This window comes from Limulus polyphemus, unplaced genomic scaffold, assembly GCF_000517525.1.
Source record: "Limulus polyphemus unplaced genomic scaffold, Limulus_polyphemus-2.1.2 Scaffold2628, whole genome shotgun sequence".
Classification (NCBI taxonomy): Eukaryota; Metazoa; Arthropoda; class Merostomata; order Xiphosura; family Limulidae; genus Limulus; species Limulus polyphemus.
The window spans coordinates 34039-54375 of record NW_013668238.1 but is presented as its reverse complement, the minus strand read 5'-3'; the positions used below and the strand labels follow the sequence as shown (position 1 = coordinate 54375).

Sequence of the window (20337 nt, the reverse complement as noted above, 5' to 3'; positions counted from 1 at the left end):
GTGACCTCTCAGTGTACATGTATTTATACTAACTGTATATCTGTCACTACATATAGATATGTCAGTGACCCCAGTGTATTTTATTCTGTTAGAAGACTTTTTCTGAGTTTTGTTGCAAGATGAAGCAATGTATCAGGATTATTTGCGCGTGTGTGTGTAACTTTTTATTATTTTAGTATTATATTAAATAAGCTGTGAAGTTGCTGTATTATTATTATTATTACTTACATTAATATTTTCTTGGCAGATTAATCATTTCTCTTCCCTCTGTTGCTCAACATTTACTGGTGCTTCTCTTTGGAACATTCCATACCATTGCCACTTCAGCTGAGAGGGCCCAAACTGGCATGTCCTCAGAAGCTCTTGGGGTCAGTGTTGCTCCCAGTTTTTTTCAGTCATGTGTTAGTAATGGAAAAATGGCGAAGATGGAAGATGTCATCAGATTCAAGGTTGGAACCTTTTACGTATTGCATCAATCACAATAATCATGTTCCTAACATAAATCTTCATTATTTGTTTCAATGTCAGTGTCTTTAATTAATTGAAATTTCTGTGTCAAGTAGAAATATTCACCTTTTTTCATTGTGCTTCATTTTCAGTAAGTATATTAGTGGTTAACACTAGGGTTAACCACATTCCAAAAATTTTAGCATGCATGTAACAAACCTTTTTAAACATAATTGTATTATAACTTTTTAATAATTGGTATTTTTAGTAACATGTCTTGATAAAGAGTTTTGTTTTAGGACTATGTTCTACTCATTAATATTTGTGATAATTTCACAAAACACATCCTGCCATAGTGTTTATTTTTACCACTCCAGATATAAGAAATTTCTTTTTACAAAATTGAATTTTTTTTCATACAAGTAGATAAATATGATTTTTAGAAAATATTCATATTTCATTGTCATGGTTAGTAATCTTATACAATCACAGAAGTCTAATTATTAGTTAGGTACTAATTTTGTATTTTTTATTTCTAGATACTAATTACTTAATAGTTTCTATCCTACTAATCTGCTATCTTCCGCAGGGAGTTCCTGAAAAGAACTGTTTGTGGTATTGAGGCCAGAATTTGATCCTCAGTCTTTTTAGAAAACTTGATGTTTTCTACTGGATTGGGATTAGAGCTTTAATCTAACTAATTATAGGAATTGCTTCAGCAGAGGTATCCTGGTTTTTCTGACTTCTGTATCTGGTTTACTGAGTATGTTATTAGTCATTTGGATATAGAAGGCTTATTTTATGTTTAGTTTCTTGTATGTGTTTCCTATCTCGTTAATTTTGTAATTTTGTGTCATCTTATATGGTCGTCCTCTGACATGATGTTCTGTTGCAAAGAGATCCCTATAAAAAAAGTCTTGAATGTCTATTATGCATTTGAATCTTGACACTTATTCTTTTTGTTTCTCCAGTATATTAGAGTTCAGATTCACAGGGTATGTTTTAAATTGTGTTGTGACTTCTGAATCCATTCTGATTTTATGCTGTTTACATATCCTTTGTATATTTTTCAAGAGGCCTTTGTCATAGAAGAATTTGAATGTGTGTTTGCAATTTTTCCAGCTTATTCTTTGTGTTTATCTTTTTTATTTTCTTCTTTATATAACTTCCAAGTATTCATTTTCATGGAGGGCTTTAGTGATGTGTTTTTTTTTTCTTCTTAGTATCTTCTGTATTACAGATTTTGTTCATTCTGAGACTAAGTAGTTTATAATGCTCATATTTACAATGTTGGGTTTGTTTGATTAATAATTGAGATATTTACCAATATCTTTGGGTTTCGTGTAAGTTCCTGTAGTTTATGAGTAATGTGTCTTGGTAATTGTCACATCTATAATTGAGAATTTGTTATCCTCTTCTATTTCCATTGTGTATTGTTTCTTAGGGTATTATCTGTTTAAGTTGTTAATGAATTCTGGAATCTTTTCTAGTGTGTGACCAACTCTTGGATCTTAGAGTGATTGCTTTGAGGACATTACCTTCATAATGTTTCACATGGAGGTTATTGAGTACTGTTGATATTATTAATGAGTCCAGGGCTAGTTCTTTATGTTGTTGGTAGTATTTATCTTCAAATTCGAAATAAGCTGTGTTAATTTAGAATGTTCTGAGTTCTATTACCAAGAAGATTGTTATTTGAATGTTCTTGAAAGTTCTATTTTCAAGCTGTTAACAGAATATCTGTAGTGTTTCAAGGGTTTTTACGTTAGTGAATAGGTTGGTTACTTCAAAGGAGATCATTGTGTCTTGTGTGATGATTGTTTTATAATATCTACAAAGTGGATTGAGTTCTCAACATATGTGGATATTTTGCTTTTAATGGTGATATTATCTACAAGATATTTCTACATATAGGGTGGCAGGGTGCATCTTTATGGGATGGAGAGGCTAGACTTGCTTGTGAATATTGAGCAGGCCTGTAGATGTGTGCACTGGTGTACTGATAGTTGTTTTGCTGTTTCTGTTCCGTTGTCATTTGGGTTTTTTTGAGGAGTTGGGTAATGTTTTTTCTGTGTTAGTTGTTGGCATAGACTTGATTTCCGATGCGGTACATTACCTTCACTCATAAATAGCTATTCTCATTCAGTACTGCCCTCTATATGCAATGTTTTCACATGCCACAAGCCTTGAGCTCCCACGTACCCTACGATCAACATGGTTCAACTGCATCTCACATGTAAATCATCATGCAACAACTCTCCACCAGTAGGAGTGCGACTCCCCCTATTTGATTCTACCAAACTATCACTTCTTGTTTGGGAGTGCTCATGTCAAGACGTTTTTATTGTGCTCTTTAATCATGTTTTTGTCTTTAAACTTAGTACATTTTTTTTCAAAATTAATTCCGAAGTGGAATTGTTTTTTTAAATTTTACAAAAGTTTGCGAACTTCAAGATAATTTATTTTTCACAGTTTTCATTGTTTATTATTCTAACACTGTGGTATTTGATCATTCAGTGTTACCATGAATTCAGAAGTCCAAGTTACCACCTTGGAGTAATACCTTCTACCAGCGAACTTACACAGGCTGCAGGTGATGGTAACATAGCTATGGAATTATTGGCTCTCATCTGCTGTGAGATTGGTCATTGTTTAGAGTCAACCTGCTTTTCTTGATGTTGCCCATATTCCTACTAAATATATTCCTCCTCTTCGGGTCAACAAGGAATTTGACAGCCTTTTTTCTCTACCTGATTTTACCATGTCTTCCTATGCCCCTACTGTAGAATCAGCTAGGCCTGATACGGCTTTTTTAAACATGATTTCTCACGAGTTTTCTTTTTATAAATTTCTCTGATTTCTTATAATCCCCTTCTTTCTTTGTTGTAGGATACCCCTCCTCTCAGTATTTTGTGCTCCCCCCTTCCATGAATGTTAAGGTTCATGCAGAGCATTTTGTCTCTAGCATGCCTTGCCCTCTATGGGCTTCAGATCAGTTTGCTTTAGCCTACCATGAGGCTGAATTGCCCTTTTTTGATTCTCAACAGTTGGAATCAATTAGGCCTATGTAGGGGTGCGGACCTTGATTATCGTGTTAGTTTATCCCACGCCCAGTTTTCCCACAAGCCATTGAACCTGTAACTCATCCTTCTCCAGGTTTTTATTCCAGGCTGAATTGGTGGTTGGTCAGGGCTTTCATGTTGGCAGGTGTTATGCTTCTTCTCCCTCGTCTAGATTTACATGTCTTCAGAGATGCTTCCCTCCAGGGCTGGGGGGTGTAGGTCGATCAGCAGGAAGTGTCAGGTCTGTGGTCTCCAGCCAAGCAATCTTACCATATCAACATTCTGAAGCTTCCGGCCATACATTGTGCTTTGGACTATCCCATGGGTACTGGCACTGTGGGGGTGTGGTTAGCCAGATTTGCGCATCTGTGTGGTGCTTTTTCACCCAGGATACTTGGATTCTTCAGGTTCTAACAGAAGGTTTGTCTCTTCGTTTTTCTGCTCCTCTTCTTTATCTCCATGCCCCATTTCTTCCCCCTTCTCGGGATACACTTTCTTGTCAGCATTTCTCTGAAGCAGTTCGAGATGTCTTGAACAAGAATGCTATAGAGTGTTTCATCTTTTTCCTGGTTGTTCATTGTTCCAAAGAAGACTGGGATTGGCATCTTGTTATTAATCTGTACATCTTCAACCACTTCATCAACATCCTATGGTTCACAATGGAGTCTTTCCTCGCCCTCCAATAATTGTTCACTACAGGTCTATGGACAACCAGTGTCAACATATCGGATGCTTACCTTCATATCCTTATTTCTCCTGCATCCAGATGTAACCTTCAGTTTGTTAATGGGGGTCAGGTGTTTCAGTTCTGCACTATACCATTTGGTATGGCATTGGTGTCATATGTCTTCCATCTCGTGGTCAGAGCCTTTGCCCACCATATTCACAATCAAGTTTGTGGTTTCATCATTATATGACTCCTATTTGCTCCTTTCCAACAAGCCTCTCACAACCATACCCATTTCCTCCTACAGGAGGCAGCTTGGGTGGGATGGCTTGTCAAACAGGAGAAGTTCTATCTCGCCCCCACCCAGTATCTTTTTCATCTGGGGTTGTTTTTCAACACCTTCCTCAGCAGGGTCCAGCCTTTTCTTTTCATTTGAGGGCAATGGAGCTCTTGGTTTCCAAAGCCAAGTCTTCTCCTTGTCTTGCTGCATGCAAGGTTCTTTCTCTTTTGGGGGTTTTGGCTTCTATGGAATCCTTTGTCCCTTGGGGTCATGCACACATGCATTGCCTGAAGTGGATGCTGCATGATCAACAGAATCTCGTTTGGGATCACTTGGACTCTGTCATCCGCCTCCCTCCTTCCTTACAAGTCAACTTTGCCTGGTGGCTCGACAGGGACAGTGCCTCCTCCCCCTCCCAACTTGCATCTCTTTATAGACGCTTCTCTTACTGGATGAGGAGTGTATTTGGATTCTCAGGAGATAGCCAGTTGATGGTCGATTCTTCCCTACACATCAACTCCTAGCTATTTGTTGAGCATTGGATAATTTCGTGCCAATATTACTGGGCCACCTGGTCATAACTGATTCCAACAGTTTGACTGGGTCTCTTTTTCTGGGCTCATTCTCAGCAGGTCCATCTTCTCATCACATCCCGGGTGCTGCAAAAAGAGTGGTCTTTTGCTTCTCAAGTGTTTCAGTGGTTATGCCCCAGGTTGGTTAGCGCCTTTCTGGATGCATTTGCAACCCAGCTCAGTACAAAACTTCACTTCTTCTGATCTTTTGTTCTGCATCCTTTGGCTTTAGCAATGGATGCCTTCAGTCAGGATTGGACCACTTTACCTTTATACCTGTATACTTATACCTGTATACTTATCTTCCCATCCATCTTCTTCCCCGCATTTTCTCTCTTTTATATAAACCACTACATGTCGAGTCATTCTCATTGCCCCATTGTGGCCTGAACAACCTTGTTTTCCACTGTTAAACCACCTTTGATCATCTCCTCCCGTACCTCTTCCACTTTTCCAATCCATTCTCTGGCAACCTCAGTCCTCTGTCTTTCATCCCATTGTAGCCACACTCTGTCTTCATGCATTAATTTTGTGCAGTCCCTTGCAAAAGTTCCAGATTCTACATGGGTAACCTTCCTTCTTTCTTGCTGGGTCTGCTCATCTTCTTCTTTGATGGTTTACCAGAGTAACTGGTTCATTTTCCATCATTGCCCATTGTTCAATGGCCTCTCACCTTCCCAACCTAGTGCTCACCATCTCTCCAATTTTTTTAATTGGCTTTTAGACAATGGGTTATCTGTTTCTACCATTATGGGCTATAGGGTGGTCTTATCCAGTACCTTTCATTTTTCCTGCTTTCTTCATAATTTTTCCTCTCCTCTTTCACTTCTTTTCCCTGATTCGTCTGCTCTCCCCAGTTCTACCAGGTTGGAATCTCAATGTTGTCCTTCAAACCCTTACTCTTTCTCCCTTTGAGCCTTTGACCTCTTGCTCTTTGTACCACCTCTCCCTCAAGATGTATTTCTTACTCCTCTCTGTGTTTGGACATTGTAATTCCGATATCTTTACTGTCGACATCTCCTGTATTCTGTCACCATACTTATGTACTCCTTTATCCAGATCGTAGTCAGTGGTGTTTGAAAGGAACATTATTTTCACTCCTATTTCCCACCCCTCCATCTCTTATTTTAATTACAGATCTGTTCTGGATCATCTTCTTTGTCTAGCATGGGCTCTGCATTGTTATGTCATCTGCACAGCTTCCTTCATGGCTCTTGTTCCTGTCTTTTCTTACCCTGTAATTCCTCCTTTACCCACGAGATTTCTCCTGTTACCCATACTGGATGGATTTGCCAGTTTATTTGTCTCGCTTATTCGTCATTATCCAAGGTTCTGGTCGTATTTTCTACATTGTCTCCCACCAGATCCCTCATCTCACCTCTTCCATGGCTGACCACTTCCATCATCCATGGGAAGAGAATGTGCAGGCACTTATTGCCCACTACCTGCATCATTTGGCCATCTCCTCCTCATATGGCTATCACTTGTCGCTCGTGGTCATTCTCCACACCTCATTTTGACTCTGAAAGCTTAGGTTCTTACTTTTTTATTTCTTTCCTTTACAGTGGCCCTTTCTATTTTTCTATATCCTGCTCTGTGGCAAGTGGTACCTGTACAAGTATACTTAATATAAATCTGCACCATACAGCTGTATTGGTCTATAATGCTTACTGAAGAGATGGGTGTTCCACAAGACCACTGGAAGTTGCCTCGCTGTATTTTGTTTCATAAATAAGACTCACACCAGATTGTACCAACTCATGAACTATCCTGAGTAATGCAGTGTCAGGATTGCTGCCCATCCCTCAAACTAGGGTTTTCCTGGTCACCCATTACACTGTCTTACTGCTGTGTTCCTCCAGAATCCCTACAGCATTGTTACCTCCCATATGGGAGTCCTTGCTACTTACCAGTTCCTAGCCACTGGTGTGTTGGACCATTGATGCTTCATCCCGAGTGTGATCAATATCACTCAGTCAAGAGGAGGGCAATGGTGTTTTTTTGGTGTAGATGGGGAGTACTCTCCTCCTACTGTGTTTTGGATTGGACAAATCCACCACATACAGTTCACTCCTTCTGGCTGGCTTTCCCCATCCTACTGCCACCTGGAAGTTGGTTCTCGGGCTGTTTGGTGTTGGATCTCTGTAGGACCAGCCAACATAAGTTCTCACATGTGTGGTTGGTAGAGGTCCTCCTCCTACCTCAGAATGGACAAAAAATGTTATAAAGATGTTTGAGACTAAGTATACTGTTAATACCACTTATTGGGTGTGTATTTCAAACTCTTAAGAGATTCACAAAAAATATCATAAATACAATACTTTGTGTACCTTGTTTTCTAAAGAATCACCACAACTACTCTTATGGTTCAAAGTTAGCAAGTATTTATCTTATTGTAAAATATTCTGCCTTTATCACTTCAAACAAGGCATTTAAAATGTCTTTTTTATTATTTAACTGAAAGTTTGGAATAAAAAGGGTAATAATTATGTGCCATAAAAGTTTGATTGGTCTCAAAACCTTGTGTTTCTGCTTAATAAAATAAGCTATAATTTTGTAATTTTTTAAAGCTAGTACTGTTTGTTATCATATGTATGTGTATATATATATATAGATACATATGCACTTCTTCAGTTACTTTTATGAAGTAGTGGAAAAATGCAAAAGTTTTTGTCCTTATTATGTGTTTTTTATTTCATAAAATGCTGTTTTTTGTGACTGTTGTGGGAAAAACAATGAGAAACAAATTAAAAGTTGTATTTCCATTAATTTTATTTAATCTGTTCAGTTTTCAGCTTGTTAAAAAGGAACAATATTTTCCTCCATTTAGTGATAATTTTTCTAAAACAATTGTCCAAGTTTATTAGTTTTCCAATTCATTTTTAAAAATAACACTTTCCTTTTTGTTTAGAAATAATTTAAAACAAATTAAGTTATACAGTTTTGTTAATTATTATTTCATCATTTTGTTCAGGTAGCAACTCGAATAATGAAATTTATGATAGACAACTTTGGGGTTAGCAACCTTTTTGGACGAGAGAATTATGAATACTATGCACGTATAACAGGACATGTATTAAAAGTTGAAGAAGATTGGGTTTTTGCCTTCCGTTATCCACCAGATAGTCTTTTATCTCGTAAGTTTAAGATTATTTCACTTTTTCTCACTCTTTTAACTAAATATTTTTTTCCCATTTTTAAGCTTCATTATTTTTTTTATTTTTGAGAGGCATAAGTTAAACACTTAAATATGTAGGTACTATCTGACTTTTTGCTAGAGACATTTTTTAGGGCTAGTCATGACCTACTGGTTAGCATCCTCAGACTGTGGTTTTGAGGGTTCTTGGTTTGTGGCATGTTGCCCCTAAAACAAATTCCATAATTTGGGACTGTGGATGTATTATAAAGCTGATGGTAAAATCTCACTATTCATTCAGAAAAGTGTAGCTCAAGGTTTGGCAATGGGTGCTGTTGACTAACTACCTTTCTTCTAGTTTATCAGTTTAACAGTAGGGATGGTTTTGTATGGATAGTTTATTATGTAGCTTGGCATGAAAAATCTAAAACAAACACTTTTTGAAGTGACTAACACCCTGTTATTATTAAGTGTACCAGTATCTTTCATCATGTACTATTACTTTCAGAATGAACAAAGCTGTGCTTAATGATCAAAAGTAGTAGTTAATAACTTTGCTCTTTCAGATGTATTATTTCAAGAAATTAATTTTTGATATTTATGTTTTTATCAGACTTTGAAAAAAAAGTATTTGATTCAAAAATTTTTGTGAAAAGTACAAATCTTCTTCCCTTAAAGTTTAGATAGTTAGAATAATAAATTAATTATTTTTGCAGAATAGAGGATAATTTTTTTTCAAGTAGAAATGTCTACTATGTAAACATTTGCTTAAAATGTTTTTACATTTCTTTCTTGACTCTTCACAAGTGTGCATAATGTAGATTTTGTGAATTATTTCCTTCAGTGATGAATTAGATATACAAAATCTTATCCATGAATAAAATACTTATGTTTTTAGTATATCATGTTTATAAGTTTCGTCAACATGTAGTAAAAAAAATTAGGAACGTAAATTAACTAAAAGAGGTTTTAACACTTTTTATGACATTATGATTCAGAAACCAATCAGTAGCCTTACTAGTACATGATGTCAGAAAAACACGTAGGTTCAAGAAGTCTTAATATAAAATGATAAAAACCCTATAACCCAAACGCTTTCAAAATGTGGACCTTTTTTCTTCAGGGATAAACTGGGAATGATGGTGTAACTGAATGAGTAGTATATTAAGGGAGTTGAGTGACATCATGAAAGAACATGGCTGGAAAAGAGAGTGTTATGTAAAAACAAATTAGAGATGTTTTGCTTTACAAATGGTCAAGAAAAACTATATTTAAGTGTTGTTAAAGTAAAATATAGGTGACACATGGAGATTGACTGAAAAAAAAATTTTAAGGAGATCAATTTGTAAAGAAAGTTATGGAAAATTATCACAAATAAATAGCAAGTATTAGAAAGGTTAGGGGTAAACATGAGAGTTCACACTACATGAAAAAAATAAATTAATAAAAATTATTTTTCTGACAGAGAACAAACTATTCTGTGATAGGGTGTAAGTTGCTTGAACAAGACACCCCACCAAAAAATGGTCATCATTCATGTAATAAAGCTTGTTGTCAAACCTGAAAATTCATAAAAACCACTGACAATTTTTCTGACAAGTACATTGAGAGAAACATGAAACTTTCTAAAGAAATTTCTTGCACAACACAAAATACCATTTACCTTATATAGTGTAAAAAAATGCAATCACCAGTATGTAGGGCAGAGCCAAAATGACTCTTAGAGAACATTTCAACAACCATAAGTCTTCTATTAAGAATGTTATTCTAGCCAGCATTGAAACTGACTTTAAAGCTTAAATTAAAGCTTATAGAGAGATAAAAGCTTATTGGATTTCTAATCTAAATACTGTTTATCCTAGTGGAACAAATCTAGATCCTGGAATCAGTGATCTCCAATCATTGGTTTATTCTCTGTCAGAAAAATAATTTTTATTAATTTATTTTTTTACGTAGTGTGAACTCTCAATGTTTACCCCTATTTTTCTAATACTTACTTTTTATGTGTGATAATTTCTCATGCCTGTCTTTATAAATTGATCTACTTAACATTTCTTTTTCAGTCAATCTCCATGTGTCACCTATATTTTACTTTAACAACACTTAAATATTGTTTTCCTTGACCATTTGTAAAGCAAAACATCTCAAACACCTTTTTACAGAACACACTCATTTCCAGCCATGTTGCACTGTACATGAGACATGCTTAACAACAGTACATTGAAATATATGCAAAAACACTTCCTGGAAGCCCAGGTGTTCTTCATGACGTCACTCAACTCCCTTTATATATATAACTCATTCAGTTACACCACCATTCCCAGTTTACCCCTGAAGAAGAAAGGTCCACCTTTCAAAAGCACTTGGGTTATAGGGTTTTTATCATCTTACAGATATGTAGATAGTTAAAACTATTTGATTCCAAAATAATGCTAGTATAGGTTAGGCTATGTGGTTTTTTAATTCTTCAGCTAACAATCTTTGTTTTACCATACAACCTGTTAGCTCACTTTGAATAAGGAAATCTATACCATGTCAATTTAATGCAACCTGTCTTAACAGATAATTATTTTAGCACACTGTAAATAGTGTATTTTTAGTAATGGGTTGATAGAAAGAAAACTTTTGTTTTACAACTTTCAGCATTTGTTTTTTGAGGTGAATTTAATTTATAATCTTATTATTGTCTCTCATTTTTGTCATATAAATTAGCCATCTTTTATTTTGTGTTTCTCATGCTGATAAAAAAAATATGCCCTTTCAAATAATCTTTTTTAATTATCAAAGTTACATCCTCATTCAGTAGCATTGCAAGTTATATTTTAGTCTATAACTTAAAATAGTTTACTCATCTGTAAAATAATTTGATATTAAATATGAAAATTGGTGAGAAATAATGGTTACAGGAGCTGGACATTTCTGTGGGCTCTCTAGCTCACACAACCATCAAAAGGTTATTATACAGTGTTGTGGTAACACTGATGATCCCTCCTAAAGTCAGCTTCTGTTTCTAGCAGGACTAACTTTAGACATATTGAGCATTTCAATTCTTGCACTTCTGAGGTTAAAATCAAAATTATTTTAATGGAAAAACTTTATATTCTTTATTTAGGCTCATATGTGACAGAAATGCAAAATTCTAAAGTGCTGTTATTGTTCGAAATGTATTTGCGAGATGATAAGTATTGTATGTTGGAACTGTGAAATAATTACACATTTTTGTTTCTGAATTTTCAGGTGATAGAGATATTAACCAATATATGTATGTATGTGTACATATATATATACTTCTAATATATTTATAAGCACATTATAAAACTGTAGATATGTATCAAATATATAATATGCATACATTTATATTTAGTAAGCATAATCTTGAATTAAATATCAGTATGATATGTTATTGTAATATCTAGTATCTAGTTTACAAACACTATGTATGTTTGCACTGTATGTAAATCATTAATCTTTATTATTTTGCTGCTCAAGATTATCTGGGAATTTTATTGCATTGCTTTCATATTGAATTATAAAACTCACCAAATAGTATTAACAAAATGTCAGTGAGTTATGTTGAAGGATCACAGATGTATCACATACCATGTGAAATGGGAAGCTAAAGGAGAAAGCTCTTATCAGGACCATGTAATGATGATCTAAGAAGACACTTACATAGAGAAGAAAACTTCTGCCACACTTGTATGCTTCTGTACATCTGTTATATGATACTCATTCCAAATGTTCTATTTCATAAACTCTTGTGGTATCAAACCTTTTGTTCCATCAAAGTTTAAAATCACGGAGGATATGCATCCCAGTTTGAAACACTATTTATCATTTACCATTGTTTTGTGGTATAAGTTGTGTTTTCCCCTTTTTTCGTTTTGATTTAACTATACCACAGTAGTCTTTGTATGACTTTAGATTTAGATGTATCAGCTATCAAGAACTGATATTTAACAACATCTGTCCTCTTGCACAGGATCTGTTGGCAGAGGGGAACAATGATGTACCATTCCTAGCCTTAGATGGCGCATAAGTGTATGTATAGAAAAATGTTTCAAGTAAGATGTTCTCTTTCTCTCTGTCTGAATTCAACATGAAAGTCAGAGTGACTTACTTATACTAGCATGGTACTACTTATGCTATGCAACTGCAAAAGTGGGATATTCTTCACACGTAGCATCAGTAATGTAGTTCCTGGAACTCAAATGGTATGAGAAACTAAGGCTCACAAGACCACCTTTCATACCAGAAGGTGTTCAGGATGGTGTGACAATCATCAGTGACATTTCTGATGAATCAGACAAAGAATGAAAGTTGAATGTGAACACTTAGTATACATGACATGTGGAATGTTACATTTTTGTTGGTGAGTTATGGTACACACAATATATGTAAATAACTAAATTTGAAGAGTGGGGGAAACTTCTATCTTGCAGAACATTTCACAACAGTGAAAGTTATAATATGTGATAATTTTCATGTGGTACATATTATTTAAACAGTAGTATCAAATTTGTTTAATTTTGATATTATTGTATAATTAATATTGAACCTTGAATATGAAATTAAACAGATGTGACATAAAACAAGCAGTTGATATTACACATAAATATACTTGAAATCTCGAAAGAAATTTGAAATTTTTGTAATTTTTTGTCCAATCAATCTATTTATTGTTAGAGTTTTGATAAGTTTTATTAATTCTGTTTAGGCAAGATAATTTCAGCAAATGTATTGAAGACAAAGCTTAAGGTAATCAATAACATTGCCATAAGTGGTTTGGTGTATGAGCTTAACAGATTTTATATTGAAATCTGCAAAAATGTGAGCTGCTTGTGATTAATACAAGTATGTTTTTATCATGAAAGTGTTAGGGAAATGGTGTGAGAGTTCAGGCTCAATAAAACTACCACTGTTTAAATACAAGCACAACTTTGTTGCAAAGTTCAACCAAGTGCTTTCATGATATAAAGCACTTTACTAAACAGACCATCCAATGAAAAATTATTTTGGCAGAAAAAGCTTTGGGTAATTAGTACTAAAACATGATTAACATGGCTTGTTTGCACTTAATCAGTTTTTTATAATAGTTGTAATGTTGGTAATAACTATTATTGTCTCTGTAATTGTAAGAACTAACAAGGATGCTGCATGAATATATATATATGTATTCTTCATTTAACCTTTCTGAACAGTGATAACAGTTCATCTTAATGTAATCTAACATGTTGAAGATACTCTAAATTGTTTATGTGCTTCTTGTGAAACTTACACTGCAACACACAAGCAGTCATGTTCTCACCCTCCAGGAAAAGCCTCCTTAGAGGCTGAAAAATTGTGGCTTCGTCAGGAGGCTGAACGATGGGGGCTAAGAGTTAATTTGGAAGGTAAGGTGTTCTCCCCACATATAGTTGCTTTCTATGTAGCTGTAGTTTTTGCTACCCAAGATCTCTGATTGTGCCATCTCTATCCTATTTACCAGCATGGATTTGAAGCATGTTGAATTGGGTATTATAGAACTATTACAGTAGTTGTGATGTGTGCATGTAAGATCTAACAGGAAAATCACATTGAATCAGCATTGCATATAGCACTTGAAAAATGTAACATGAAATTGCATCAGTAGATAAAAAATTTGTCTAATATTTCTGATTCATGAATTTCAGGCCTGACCAGAGTAAAATATTTTTGGGTAGATATCTCTAAAATTTGATAAATTCAAATCAGAAGCAAGTTTAGAATCATGAATTTTTTTCAAATTAAGATGTTTCAATATCAACTGGAGGTACACGTATTGTTGATATTCATTGTGGAGATATGTCTTTACTTCTCACAATTTTTATGTAATTTGTAACAGAAAATTCACATTGAATCATTATTGCATATGGTGCTTGGACATTGTAACACAAAATTATATAAGTAGAAAAAACGTTTTTTAATAGTTTTGTTTCATGAAAACTGGAAAGTTAAAATTTTCCTTACCTAAAACACAGAATAGCTTGATCCCTCGTGCATCTGCCAATGAGATTGGCATGCCACTAGCCTTGAGGCAACTCCCACCTAATACCTGTTTTGATGTGAACTGTAAGTGCATAATGATGTCATCATGTGACAAAAGCCCTCTACCAATAAGAGAGAGAGAGAGAGAGACAGTCTCCATGCACAGAAACTCCCTCATACATACTTGCACTCATGATAACTTCATTCTTCTCCTCAACATTGTATTGAACAGACATGCTTAATTTTTTCTCTGAGCCTTTGATTTTATTTCAAAAGCTTTAATGTTTTTCTTGAATTTTCAAATGATGATGACTTATACCTACCTAGTCCTATGTGAGTGACGTTATTCACACACTGGCCTTATTTCTATTATGGATTTTGGAGACTCATTAATTGTCAGGGGAATTACAGGTATTGTTCAATGTGTTGTGGATTTAACACATGCTTAATGGGCCTCCTACTCCCATCCCATCAAGTGAAATTCTTTCTCCTCAGACAGAAATGGTTTTGCTTTCGGGAAACCAACCTCTGTTTGTATTTCTTTGTCAGGTATGTTCCTTTCCTTATCTTTGCCTGTGTCCTTTCATATTTTTCGTTTCTTTACTCCACATTCCACAGTTCTTGGGTTTTACCTTGTCTACCCTCCTGTCTCACACCCAAATGCCTTCTTCCCTTCACATCCCAGACTTTTTTTTGTTCTGACTTGTAGAATTTCTTCCCTTCCTTTTCTCGATTCTCTATCCTTGGTGTCTATTTGGCCAGCTTGGAAATTGGGTCCCTTACCTTATATTTTGCTTTCTGGTAACCCATTTTCACGTTTTTGTCTTTTTTCTCATTACCATTCTGTATTCCCTCTACTACATCCACCTTTTGTCTGAGGCACTACATCGTGCTTCAGATAGTTTTTCTGTACATGTTCATTCCCTTCTCTTTGCCAATTGCTCTATCATTTCTTATTTTGTTCCTCTGAAGATTGGTTTGATTACATTACTCTTTACTGTACTCCTTCCTCCTTGGGTGCATGGTATTTGCCAGGCTTCCTTTCTTCACTCAGATGTTTTCATTGGTAGTCATTTCTCCCTGATGGATTGAACTGACATTATATGGCTTCAGTCCTCATTATCTTCCCAGGTTTTTCTTCTTTCTCGACCTTGCCGTTTACTCGTGTTCCTCGACTGGATCAGTCTAACCCTAACCTTCACATTTCAGATTTTCCTCTTTTTCTTGTCCTTCCTCCACCAGAAATCTAATTCATTGCTCTTCTTGTCAATGACTATCAGACATATATGATCCTATGGGTACCATCTCTTTTCCTGCTGTTTTGGTCTCATTTTCTGCCAACAGTCGTTTTTCATTTCTCCGCTCTGGTCTCTGCGTTTTCTTCTCTTGTCATTTCCTTTTCTCTTCCTCCTCTGTGATCTTTCTTATCTAGTCTGCAGCTGGCCATGGTTGATTTGTTGGACACCTTTCTACACATCACTATTGTTCTGTTCTCTGTATGTTTACTCCTCTTTGCCTGTGAGCTATAGTGTCTTTGTTCACCAGGTTCACACTCTGGCTTCCCTGGAACCCCTCATTTCTATGGAGTGTGCACACATTGCACCTTTTCCAGTTGACCTTGTAGATTCTTGGATTTCTTTCTTGGTCTCTATTGTCCTTGTTTGTGATTCTCTCCTCAGAGAAATATCATGATGACTGGACCATGCCCATACTACTTCTGTTGTTCCATTACCAACTCTCAAACTGGAACTGTTTCTTCACTGATGCATCCCTATCTGGATGAGGGCATTGCTTCTGTCAATTGGATACAGCATTCACTTCCCATTTGTGTGTTCAATCTATTCACTACTGCTCAATCTACTGCTGGTAGATCACTCGGTGAATTCCATGATAATTTCTTTCACCAACCATCTGAGAGGCACCCGCTCTAAGACCCTTTGCTTTTGGGTGTTGGAAATACTCTTCTGGGCCCATTCACATTGGATTTATTTTGTTATCTGTCATTTGTTGGGAGCTAAGAACTTGTTAGCAGACTACCTCTCATGATCAGTCTGCATTTTACCAATGGAATGGTCTGTATACCCCCCCCCTCCCCCCAGGTATTTTGTTGTGTTTGCTGTTGGTTGGGCATACCCTTCATAGATGCCTTTGCCACCCTACTTAACTCCTGGCTTCCTCTCTTCTGGTCCCTTGTTCTTCATCCTATAGCTCTAGCTGTTGGTGCTTGCAACTGGGCCTAGTCTCACCTCATTCTATATGCCTATTCCTCTTCTTGTCTCTTCCCTTGGATCCTTGTCTTTACACATGACTCTTCTTGTCAGGTTATATTATTGGTGGCTCCTTGGCCAGCTCAGCCTTGGTTCACTTAGCATTCAGACTTCCCTTCATCTCCCCAGTCCCTCTCTCTTGCTCCACCCTCACATATCCCCTTTTCATTAAGGGATATCTTTCCTCTACTGCCATCACACCATACTTTCCAATTGTGCAGCATTCTTTGTGTCACATTCCTGTCACCTTTCCACTGTATTTGTCTATCACAAACAGTGGCAAGTCTTTTGTCATTAGTTCATCCACCACTCCTTTCACCCGAGGCTGTCATACAGTGAACCATATTTCTGCCTTTTGACCTGGCTGTTTGTTCAAGGTTTGTTAGTTTCTACCCTTACTAGTTGTTTGGTGGCCTTGCCCATGGCATCTCACCAAAAGGTGTTTCTTCCCCTGTCCTCTTTACTCATTTCTGCTCCTTTGTTCTCCTCATTCCTTCTTGCCTGACTTTCATGCCAGACTGAGACCTCAGTGGGGTTTTGCATGATCTTGTGTGCCCATTGGAGCCATTGACTTTTTGTACTATCTTTCTTTCCAGACTATTTCCTCCTCCTTCTCACCTGTGATTAACATCTTTTGGATGCATATGATGTGGATGCTTTTTGCATTCTTTTCCACTGCACTTATATTCTCCTATTCCCAGACCAACCTTTCCTTGCTCAGACTTCAACAGCTCAGGAAGGTAACAATGCTTTCTCTCCTATCTCCCTTCTGTTTTCATCTCTTTGATCATGCAGACCTGATTCAATGCCTGTAACTTGTTTGGCTGTTCGGTGTTTCTTATCACAGACCTCTCCATTTTGGGGTCATTGCCATCTGTCCCTATTCTGGGACCTTTCTTCTTCCAGGGTACTCTCTCCTTCTGTTCTTACTGGTTGTGTCTGTAGACTTCTCTGGATGTGAATACCTTCAGGCTAATTCACATTTATGTGTATTCAATTTATCACTTTTCTAATTTTTTTGCATTTACTCTTTTCCAGCCTTAGGTTGAGATTTTCATGATGGGTATGTGAATGACTCTCCACACATTCATCTCTTTATTTATACCATCTGGCTGTTTTGTCTCCTGATGGATTTCGACTTCTACCAGTCACCATTCTTCAATCACCCCACCATCTTTATGAAGAATGAATATAATTTCTTTTTCAGTGCCCCTTTTTAATTTCATAGGATCCACCAGGTGGCTGATGTTGCCTCCCAGGGTATACTTACCCAAAATTTGCGTCATACCAGAATGATTGAAATTGCTCATAACAATTGCCGTGACTCTGCCATTGTTCACTGTTGAGACGGGGGTGTTCTACAAGACCACTTGAGGTATCCTCGTGGTATATATATTTACTCTGTTATCCAATCCAGACCATACCATTCCATAGACTATTATGGAAAAAGCCAGCACCAAGGAAGAGATTGCCAACTTCGTTGGCTCACACTTGCTGGCTTTTCAAAATAGGGATTTGCAGCCATCCATTGCACCTTATCCAGTAAAAGACTTTTTTCAGTAGATGTTCAAAAGAGATGTGGGCAATTCTCCAGGTCTCCTCAATGATAATTCTCCCCCCCCCCCCATTTCTTCAAGTTGAGCATAGGACATCCATGTCACTTTACCAATTTCTAGTGACTGGGGTGGTGGACCTTGGAGAGTTTCTCACTGATCGTTTACAGCACAATACAGTGGAAAGTATAGTGGTGGTAGCACTGTCTGTGTGGTGCAGATTGCCCCTCTAACAGCTAGTGTGTCCTTCTGAAGTAGAACAAGTTCATCACCCCGTCTCTGTCTATCTATTTCATTCAAGGTGAGACACATATAGTAAGGTCTGATCATGTCCAAACCTCACCACACCTCTTGGCTCACTGATCACTTGTATGAGGGTGCTCAGTTGGTGATGAAAAAAAATTCTGCCCATCCCTGCAACACTTAAAGATCTTTTGCCTTTCCCCCTCTTCTTTCTGGGTAGATAGTATACCTTGGTCGAGATGAGATGCAATTTCCTGTGAGGATGCTCCTATAGAGCTCCTGCCATAAGATGTCACTCTCCATGGACTTTTCCTTCAGGCACTCATCTAGGTTTAATATTTACACCCACTCCTCCACCATTTCAGTGTGGGATTCTAGCTATTCTGTGTGAAGAAGTGAGGTATTGTCTTAGAAGTTAACATTTTCTTTACCAGAAAAGGTATTTACAATAGATATTCACCTCCAAACACCATCTCACCCATCCTTCTCACTTCTGGTACACTTTCTTCTTGCCTCATCTAAGAATGAATTTATTTCGAGCACAAGTGCTTAAGAGGAGTTTCTATGCAAAGAGGTTGTGTCACCCTCCTATTGTTGGAGAGCTATTGGCGGAAGATGAAATCATCATGCACTAACACACATCACGTTAAAGACATGATTTTTAAGTGGGAATTAGTTCAAGGTTTATGGCATGCCAATCTCATTGGCTGATTTAAGGAGTAAGCAAACTATTCTGTGTGTGGAGGTAAATATCTATCGGAAGTTATTTTTAGGTAAGGAAAATGTTAACTTTTCAGTTTTCATAGAAATTAATAAAAATTCGTAAAATTCTGTTTCTTTTTTATTTGCTTTTTTATTAAACTCATAAGTGGTATACTTAGACTGAGCTAGTATTCCATTACTCTTTCTTATCTTTGGAGTAATTTTTTACAATCATTTAAAATGTTAAAAGTTATTCAACAAGCATTTCTCAACATACAAAAATTGTACATGTTGTTGACAATGAAAATATAATAAATAGGAAATATTCAAGCAACAGCTTGAAATGTGCATTAAAACTTAATTATCTTCCACATCACTTACTGGTGTATCAACATAAAGTTTTCTCTAACAGCACACCATCATTGAAAGTAATTATTTAGATGATATTGTAATGGTTGGGAAAAATGAGGTACATTTTGGGACAGTGAAGCAAAGTGCTTTAGCTTATCATTTGTAAAAGGTTCTAGATATCCCAAAGACTTTAATTATATATACATGTAAAGGTTATATTGGTTAAATACAGAATAATTTCCTTTACTATCTTACTTATTGTGTGTGTAGAATAGTTGAGTGTAATACCTTCTAAACAAAACCAGAAGGATAGTGAGTTTATTAATTGCTGTTTGACAATACTAAATGTCAAGTTGATATTTTACATTTTATGAAATGAAATATTTAACAAAACGTTATTTGTGTAATTGTATAATGAATAGTAGGCTTAAGAAATTAAGAATTAATTAATATAAAGAATGTGTTAAATAAATTAAATTCACAAAGTTCACTTTAGAATCTGTCATTCACTTTATATACATCTAGTAATTAGTCCCAATTATCTGGAAATAAGAGTGACAGTGATACTTCAGACTTAAATTAATGTTTGGAGAGATTGTGGCATGCATCAAAATACTGGCATATGGCACAGTGCCATCCTGAGATGGCCATACTGTTGCAAGATTAATGAAAAATGCTGTGCCATTTTGAAATGGTGTATTATAAGTTCATTACTATTTGATTCAAGAAGAAGTATTAAATAAGACATAGAAATAGTGAGTTCATTAGTACGTAATTTAATATGGGGGAATGATTGCCACACCTATGAAACAACTCACTATCTGGTTTAATACAGTTGGTTGATTATAACACCAATGAAACAAATACAGAATAGCAAATTCTTTATGGACTAACTTAATTTGAAGAGTGGAATAAAATATATATTTAATAAAACCAGAAAGCTAGCAAGTTTCTTATGGATTGATTCAATTTGAATAGATGAATAAGATGGCTGTTAAACAAATCCAAAATAATAGTGAGTTTATTACTGTCTGTTTCAGTATGGAACATT

At 36.0% G+C, this 20337-nt stretch overlaps 1 protein-coding gene across 5 annotated transcripts in view; it reads left to right on the top strand.

The window, feature by feature from the left end:
* Window positions 1-20337, top strand: part of LOC106467480 — a 144928-nt gene that overhangs the window by 106887 nt on the left and 17704 nt on the right. For 4 of the 5 annotated variants that reach the window (XM_022395674.1, XM_022395678.1, XM_022395675.1 and 1 more), the window contains 3 exons: window positions 248-449; window positions 8003-8165; window positions 13480-13557. In XM_022395674.1, the coding sequence (XP_022251382.1) occupies window positions 248-449; window positions 8003-8165; window positions 13480-13557 (443 nt within the window). The remainder of the gene's footprint in view (window positions 1-247; window positions 450-8002; window positions 8166-13479; window positions 13558-20337) is intronic. The other variant, XM_022395676.1, reaches the window with a different exon arrangement.